Genomic DNA, 9,204 nt, shown 5'->3' with positions numbered 1-9,204 from the left:
AAATATTAAGACATGAAAATATTTATATATATGTGTACATATATATATAAAAACATTCAGACATGAAAATATTTATATATATATGTACATATGTATATAAAAATATTAAGACATGAAAATATTTATATATATATGTACATATGTATAAAAAATATTAAGACATGAAAATATTTATATATATATGTACATATGTATATAAAAACATTCAGGCATGAAAATATTTATATATATGTACATATGTATATAAAAATATTAAGACATGAAAATATTTATATATATATGTACATATGTATATAAAAATATTAAGACATGGAAATATTTATATATATATGTACATATGTATATAAAAATATTAAGACATGGAAATATTTATATATATATGTACATATGTATATAAAAATATTCAGACATGAAAATATTTATATATATATTTATGTACATATGTATATAAAAATATTCAGACATGAAAATATTTATATATATATTTATGTACATATGTATATAAAAATATTCAGACATGAAAATATTTATATATATATTTATGTACATATGTATATAAAAATATTAAGACATGAAAATATTTATATATATATGTACATATGTATATAAAAATATTCAGACATGAAAATATAAATATATATTATTTGGTCTTTGTTCTATAATAATGCAGCATGGATGAAACAAGACGGGGTCAGGGGAAGGAGAACAAAGATTTTTCAGAGGTTTTGATCAGCTGGCTGATAAATCAGATCAGAGCTGAGTAATTACTCTGGTCTCACATCTCTCTGACTGTTTACGTTCAGCCTGTCCTGGTCCCTGGTCTCCTGTCATTCTACGGGGCAGATCTTAGCAGCAGTTAGATGTTGGATGAAGACAGGAGCACGCCTCTTTAATCTAAGGATCAGGAGTTGAAGGGTTGCTCTCCTCTGGGGCATCACATATTTACAGCCTCAGTCCTATCAACAAGAGCAGCGATAAACTTTAAAGCTGTTTCCCTCCCATCAGGATGGCTTTATGATTAGACCGCTGCTGTTATTGTGTCTTCATCTCCTCCTCATCACCTGACTGCAGCCATGTGAACAGACGAGCAGACAGAGGGACGCTTCCTTCAGGATTTCCTTCAGTCTGTCGACAACCTTTGTCCCTAAACTTCACAAATATTTCTATTTTTGGCTTTAACCAGGCCCTGAACAACTATATTTCCAGCAGTTATAAACCTTATACATCTTCCTTGCCTGCTAACACCTCTGCAGTCATTGTTTGGGTGCTTTGGCAGCAGCGTGGCTGTCTTTTCTAGAACGTTTCTCTCCTTCATGCTGCTGTTTCTGCTCCACTCTCCACACGTCTTCACAGAGCTGTCACCCATCACTTCATCATCCATGTGGTCTCAGCTGCTGCCACCCCCTGGTGGTCCAGACTCTACGGAGGGATCCTGGTCTCTGCAGACGTCCTCCCAGGGGAGTCCAAACATCCTGTGTCGCATGACCTCGTGACCTCTCTCGTGTTTCCTGATTGACACTACAGTGTGTCTGATCATACATGCTGGATAAACTCAGATTATTATCAACACGGACTCAGTCATGAGTTTCAGAGCTCGAGAACATCAGACTTTATTCTGCCTCAGCTCAGACCAGACTTTAATGAAGTTTCAGGAACAATGAACGTTTGAAGAACTGCAGGTTTTCCTTGTTTTTTGTGAACGCTGCCCTCTGTAGGTGGAGTCAGGTAGAGGTTCCTGCCTTCCACCGGGTTAAAGAAGATTCACACTGCAACAATGATCTGTCTAGATTCAAGAAAAAAAAGATTCTAGTCTGAATCTTCTCTAATCAGGTGGAATTATCTTTCAGTTCAAGATCATTTGACTTGATAAGATATCTTGAAAACAGATTGTTAAATCTAGAAATCAGTAAGTCAGCAGAACCCTTCAAAAGGCTTCAAATCAGCAGAAAATGCAGCCTAAAAATAGGTGAAATGTACTCAATATAAGCAAATATATTTCTAATATTTCAACCTAACCAGCATGTTTTTGGTGGTGGGAGGACCTGAGGAGAACACATGCACAGTGAGATCATACAAACTCCACACAGAAAGACCCCGACCAGGAAGTGAACCAGGGACCTTCTTGCTGCAGGGCCACAGCCCTAACCCCTGCACCACCGTGCAGCCCCAGTCTAAATCCATGTTAAAACTAAACCATTAAACCTAAAACCAGTCCATATCTTTAGAGCATAATTCTTACTGTTTCTACTGAAATCACAGCCAGGATGGAAGTATGATCACGGTCAGCATTTATGAAACTGTCAGCTCAATCAGCAGAGTCAGGGCTGCTGCACATTCTCTGAGTCAGTCTGACAACATTCAGACCTTTCTATGGCTCAAAGACAGTTTAACAGAACTTCAGCAATCATCATACAAAAATATGTTCTTAATGCCAAAGGAAGACGAGACTATCCAAAAGAAACAAGGAAGAATAAAAATTCAAATAGTGCTCTGTTATCTCAGCCATCAGTTCTACATCAGCATTTTTCAGTTGAAGTATTTTTCTAAATTCAGGCCTCTCTAAAGTCAAAATGAGACCAAACATCAACCTGCTGAGTGATTTAAGAAAATAACAGAAAAACGTGGAATAGTCAGCAATCCTATTTACTACTGATGCTTTCGTGTGATTCTTAAATCATTAACTTGAGTTTGTTACTGAATCTTAAACCAGATCTATTCACTGAGACTGTGGCTGGGAACTAATGGAGCTTTTTAACACTTATTTACTTAGTTTAAGGACTTCCTGAGACAAAAAGATATGATCATGTCTGATTTAAGATTAGACTGTAAAGATACACACTGAAAATAAGAAACTAACTTTTAAAAGAAGGTAAATGATCTAAGACTTCTTAGCCTACGTTTATAAGTCTCTGTAAGCACCAAATAACTGAGACGTGAATGTAAATACTAAAGGTGGGGTCCACAGGGTCGGATGACACCCCACCCACCTTAATACAGCCTCAAAGGTCACAGAGCTAACCTGGCACGCTGGTAAACCTCTCATAGGCGGTGTTTGAAACAGGGCAGAGGATTTGAAAAAAAAAAAACTGCTGGTTTGCCTGAATCCATGCCACTGGAGCTCACCAGTCTGTGAAGTTAAAGAGCCTGTAAAGTGACTATAAATCTGTATTTAGGTTTGTGGTATGATAGATTAAGCTTTAAATCACGAAAAATGAGGCAGTGAGATCTGCTTATTTATTTTTAACCCTTTCTGACAGTTTCTTGTGGATAACTTTGGTTGTGTTGATGGATATGGCATACATTTTATTAAGAGTGTGTCTTTTGGGGTGAATTTTGGTATTTCAGGGGTTTTAAAAAGTTTTTAACCTGTTTAGCATTAGCCTCTTTTATTAGGCTACTGCTCCAAATTTCCAGCCCGTCTTTAAATGAGTATAACTCTGAAACTACAAGGTCTGTTTGAATGATCAAGGTACCATTATGAAGAGGGCACTTGTGAAATTCATTCAGAAGTGTAAATATGTGTAAATATGTCACTGGATCAGAGAGAATCAAGTTGGAAAAAGATAAATGTTGTTTCAATTGTAGCATGTATATTCCATAGAGATAATGCAGCTGAAGTCCAAAAATCTCCAGTAGGCCAAAGCGCCACATTTTGACATTACCTCTTTCAACTTTCATGCCTCTAGAGAGTTATCAGGACAAAATAAGAGAGATTTTAGTAAAATAAAAAAATATCCAGGAGAAATCCCCTCTTGTGTCTCATGGGCCCAGTTTGGCCCAGTTTGGCCCAGTTTGGCACCATCTCTGCCATTTGAAAAATGTATCAAACTTTTTTTTATTTTTTTTTATCATATGCCATTATAGGTGGTCACTGCATCATGGAATCCCCCCTCCCAAATCACCCAGACCTCCATATAGTTCCCTTTCAGAGGAAGTCTTAAAAGGTTTGTGTCTGTAGTACCAGGCACCATCCCATAGGGGGCAGAAGTGTCTGACTACGTAGCACTATGGCTACGTATGTTTAATTTGGTGTGTAACATGACTGTGTTTGTGCAAAAGTAGAGAACACAGAGCAAGTTTGTTTGGATCTTGATCCAAGCAGGACCAGATTTGGTCCCACTAGAGCTTAAGAGGTTTTAGTACACTGTGTAAAAAAATCGTCACACTTCTGTCCAAAGGGTATTTTATTTACCCCGCTGACTGCCATTAAAAACACATTTATTTCATACACATGTATTTTTTTCTTTCCTTGGTGTTGAAATCCCTTCAAATTTGTATTTTTATTGTTTTTCACTGGGTGGTGATATTTTCTCATATACTGAGAGGCCATGCCAACATTTTTTCACTATCATATCACACACTGCAGGCCAATTCAATAAATCCAGAGTTTAAACCTCCAGTTTAATATTTCTTCATTTAAACTTCATACTTGTACTCATTTATCTCAGACGCAGACGCTGATCATACATGTGAAATTTGAAGGCAATCAGATGTTTCATACGAGAGTTACACCCATTTCCTGTCAGATGGCAAAGGATCAAAATGGCCACCATGGCCACTGGGGCATTCAGGAATGAAACATGTTGATGTAGGGACAGATATTGAGGACTTCAGGTCAAAATCAGAGTATGATAGGTTCAACACACTAAGACCAATGCAGAAATGACCCATTTGCATCACTTCCTGTTGGCAGTATAGGGCGCCATGATGAGCTGTTTTCATGTGGGCGTGTTCAGTGTGATACTGACGTGTTACCATAACAATTTAAAGACCATAGAATGATCTCCACCAAAGTTACATCAGTTTTCAGTGTATAATTGTCCAAAAAATTGACTTATTTTGAAATTGGGGCAGAGCTGGTGGACTTCCTGTTGGGATTTTGGCATGGGTCCAAGAGGCTTTTTTGTAGCTCTGATGATGATCCATATGCAGAGCAAAAATCATAGGCCTAGGATGAACGGTGTACGGGGGCTGAATTTTTTTTGTGGCAACCCATAAATCACACATGAAAAATCAATGGTGTAAATGTTCAGCTGGCAGAAGGGGGCGCTGTGGCAAAGATATAGATGCATGGATGTATTCAGGACCATTGTGTGATTGTCCATGAGAAGTTTGGTGATGATTGATATAAGCACTAAAAAGTTATAATGTGTTATTGTGTAAATTTTACCGTAAAAAACACATCAAAAATATCATAAAATCAGGCTCCTATAGTGGCCCCGCCTCCAGACGAAAATGCACATTTAGCACAACTTAAGATCTCCAGGTGGTCTAGTTTATGTAAATAAATTCTGGAGTCCATCAGATGAAATCCCTTGGAAAAGTTTGTTCAAATGCGAAATGTGTGCTTTTCCGAAAACTCCAACATTTGACCAAAAATGGTTTGTAGTTCGGTTCCTGTACATTTTAGAGGATGGTCATAATGTCATTTTTTGTTCGCCTCATCATGATACATATGTGTACCAATTTTCATGCATGTAGGTGCCACTCAGGGGCCCCTGTGCAATGGATTTGCATGGTTCCACCAGAATACGAAAATTTCATTTGGGGGAGAAATTTGGTGAGTTTTTGAGCACGTTAAAGGCCCCAAATTAGTTTCTTTGGACAGAAAAAGAATAATAATACCGGCTACAGTTTCAAGAGGGTCCCTGCACTGAGGTCGGTGCTCGGGCCCTAAAAAACAGTTGATAACAAGAACGTTTAAAAATCCAAAAATTACTAAAACTAAAGAAATGCTGTGATTAATCATGATTAATCACAGCATAGTGATGTGATTAACTTGATTAATTATTTAAAACACTAAAATCCAGTTTGCATGATTATGTGGAAGGTGGTATAAGTTCATGTGTGACAGGGGAAGTTAAAAGAATTCACAGTCCACTCGTTCTGGATTTATCAAAATGTGTTTATTATTAATAGTCACAAATTCACAAGTGTTTAAGACATGTCTGGCTCAGTTTGGTGTGTGTGTATGTGAATTCTCTAAACAGTGCAGTTATAAATAGATGACCACAAAGAGAAGGAAAGGGGTAGGGTAATATTGCAACAGGAAAAATAGAATTTTCATTTTAAGAAAACAAAGAGAAAAAAGGTTGTTCAAACTGAACATTTAGCACCATCTATCTCATTATCATATTCAACAGATATAATAAAAATCATTAAAATCTCATCTAAAAGCTCCCTACAGAATAAAAAATTACCATTTCTCAAAACACTTTGGAAAAGGTTGTTTTTTCTTAATGAGCATACAAAAACAGCATTCCGTTAGTCCTCTTCTCTACGTGAGCGGTGTGCCTATGGTCTACAGGAAAGGTGGATAAACATTTCATTTATATATAGGGAGGAAAAGGCAGCCTCCACCTCCACTGTTCAGGTCTGACAGAGCTTTCGGTCACTTTAACAAACAAAAGAAAAACTTGTACAACCCTATCAAAAAAGGGAAAACATTGATATCCAATAAATAGAGGAAACACGTTTAAATTAAATGTACAAACAAACCCCCCGACCCCAAATACTAAGTCTGCATACTGGAACAGAAAACAATCAGAGGTATGGAACACACCAGAGTACAAGCTTTTTTTCTTTTTTGAAGATTTCATTCAGAAGGAAGAAATGACAAAAAAACCTGATAACTGAATATTAATCTCCAGATGAAAAATGTAAAATTCAAACAAACACAAAATTTACAACACATAAGACAAAATGAAAGCTCACCCCCCCACCACCCAAAAATAAACCACCAGTCATTAAACCCGTATGTTTTTGAAGCATTCCAAACATTTGTATTTTTTAAATTCTTAATGCTTTAGAAAAATGTTCATAACTCTATTATTAGTATTTTTTTATTTCCTTTCTGTTCTAAATACAAGGCCAATGTGGTATATATCTAGGCTTAAAAACAAAACAATAAATTAATCTTTAAAGACAGCACCCCACAAAAATTGCAAACAGCATGTACAAGTTTCAGTATCCATGACGACAGAAAGAAATTCTCTCTGGAACTTAGAAAATAAGCCATTGACGCCCTAAACTCCATGTTAGTCAATGGCAGCACCGACTGCCCCCTGGTCTCCAGGGTGGAAAGCACCATCTGAGAGTAAACTGGTGAGTGATTGGTGGCTTGGCTCTTTGTAAACAGTTATGATGAGTAAACGTATTCAACTGGCTGGACAGCAACAGTAGCAGAGAGTGGATGACGCTGGAACCAAAGCTGAGTCTTTGCCCTGGGCTGCAGGAGATTTGGTTATGGCTGAGGAGCTGCAGGGGGAGAGCGCCGTCATCGGGAGGAAGAGGCCTGCAGAGAAGAGTCAGTTTTTAGTTCTTGGAGATAGAGCAGGAACCACAAATAGGAACCACAGAGGTGGGTCTGCTTACCAGGCTGAAAGAGTCATAGATGTTCATAAGCTCCTCTATACGGTACTGCTCCAGCACCACCACGTTGGTCAGGTTGGGGCTACGCTGACGGGCGCAGTCCTCACAGTGAACCACGTACGTCTTCCTGCTGCTGTTCTCACTCGTCACAAACAACAGATTAAACACCTCCACCTGAGAAAGAGGAGAAACACAAACAACAGATTAAACACCTCCACCTGAGACAGAGGAGAAAAACAACAGATTAAACACCTCCACCTGTGATGGAGGAGAAACACAAACAACAGATTAAACACCTCCACCTGAGACAGAGGAGAAAAACAACAGATTAAACACCTCCACCTGAGACAGAGGAGAAAAACAACTGATTAAACACCTCCACCTGTGATGGAGGAGAAACACAAACAACAGATTAAACACCTCCACCTGAGAAAGAGGAGAAACACAAACAACAGATTAAACACCTCCACCTGAGAAAGAGGAGAAAAACAACAGATTAAACACCTCCACCTGAGAAAGAGTAGAAACACAAACAACAGATTAAACACCTCCACCTGAGAAAGAGGAGAAACACAAACAACAGATTAAACACCTCCACCTGAGAAAGAGGAGAAACACAAACAACAGATTAAACACCTCCACCTGTGATGGAGGAGAAACACAAACAACAGATTAAACACCTCCACCTGAGAAAGAGGAGAAACACAAACAACAGATTAAACACCTCCACCTGAGAAAGAGGAGAAACACAAACAACAGATTAAACACCTCCACCTGTGATGGAGGAGAAACACAAACAACAGATTAAACACCTCCACCTGTGAAAGAGGAGAAACACAAACAACAGATTAAACACCTCCACCTGTGATGGAGGAGAAACACAAACAACAGATTAAACACCTCCACCTGAGACAGAGGAGAAACACAAACAACAGATTAAACACCTCCACCTGAGTAGCTGCAAACAACCTGACTGTGCTCATTTAAAGCTAGGTTTTTAGTGTTTCTGGAGGCTGTAGCTGAATATATCCTGACTGTGCTCATTTAAAGCTAGGTTTTTAGTGTTTCTGGAGGCTGTAGCTGCACATATCCTGACTGTGCTCATTTAAAGCTAGGTTTTTAGTGTTTCTGGAGGCTGTAGCTGCACATAACCTGACTGTGCTCATTTAAAGCTAGGTTTTTAGTGTTTCTGGAGGCTGTAGCTGAATATATCCTGACTGTGCTCATTTAAAGCTAGGTTTTTAGTGTTTCTGGAGGCTGTAGCTGCACATAACCTGACTGTGCTCATTTAAAGCTAGGTTTTTAGTGTTTCTGGAGGCTGTAGCTGCACATATCCTGACTGTGCTCATTTAAAGCTAGGTTTTTAGTGTTTCTGGAGGCTGTAGCTGAATATATCCTGACTGTGCTCATTTAAAGCTAGGTTTTTAGTGTTTCTGGAGGCTGTAGCTGAATATATCCTGACTGTGCTCATTTAAAGCTAGGTTTTTAGTGTTTCTGGAGGCTGTAGCTGAATATATCCTGACTGTGCTCATTTAAAGCTAGGTTTTTAGTGTTTCTGGAGGCTGTAGCTGAACATATCCTGACTGTGCTCATTTAAAGCTAGGTTTTTAGTGTTTCTGGAGGCTGTAGCTGAATATATCCTGACTGTGCTCATTTAAAGCTAGGTTTTTAGTGTTTCTGGAGGCTGTAGCTGCACATATCCTGACTGTGCTCATTTAAAGCTAGGTTTTTAGTGTTTCTGGAGGCTGTAGCTGAATATATCCTGACTGTGCTCATTTAAAGCTAGGTTTTTAGTGTTTCTGGAGGCTGTAGCTGCACATAACCTGACTGTGC

At 38.3% G+C, this 9,204-nt stretch overlaps 1 protein-coding gene across 1 annotated transcript in view; it reads right to left on the bottom strand.

Moving 5' to 3' along the window:
- Window positions 1–5,887: 5,887 nt before the first annotated feature.
- The window catches only part of kdm6ba (lysine (K)-specific demethylase 6B, a), a 38,712-nt gene continuing 35,395 nt past the window's right edge, over window positions 5,888–9,204 (bottom strand). Inside the window, exons 23-24 of the mRNA XM_041779195.1 lie at window positions 7,375–7,545; window positions 5,888–7,294 (exon numbers count right to left, since the gene is read on the bottom strand). Of these exons, the coding sequence (XP_041635129.1) occupies window positions 7,277–7,294; window positions 7,375–7,545 (189 nt within the window). The 3' untranslated portion in view covers window positions 5,888–7,276. The remainder of the gene's footprint in view (window positions 7,295–7,374; window positions 7,546–9,204) is intronic.

Source organism: Cheilinus undulatus, linkage group 22 (genome assembly GCF_018320785.1).
Source record: "Cheilinus undulatus linkage group 22, ASM1832078v1, whole genome shotgun sequence".
Lineage (NCBI taxonomy): Eukaryota > Metazoa > Chordata > Actinopteri > Labriformes > Labridae > Cheilinus > Cheilinus undulatus.
The sequence above is the reverse complement of the archived record's forward strand: the minus strand, read 5'-3'. Positions and strand labels throughout refer to the sequence as shown.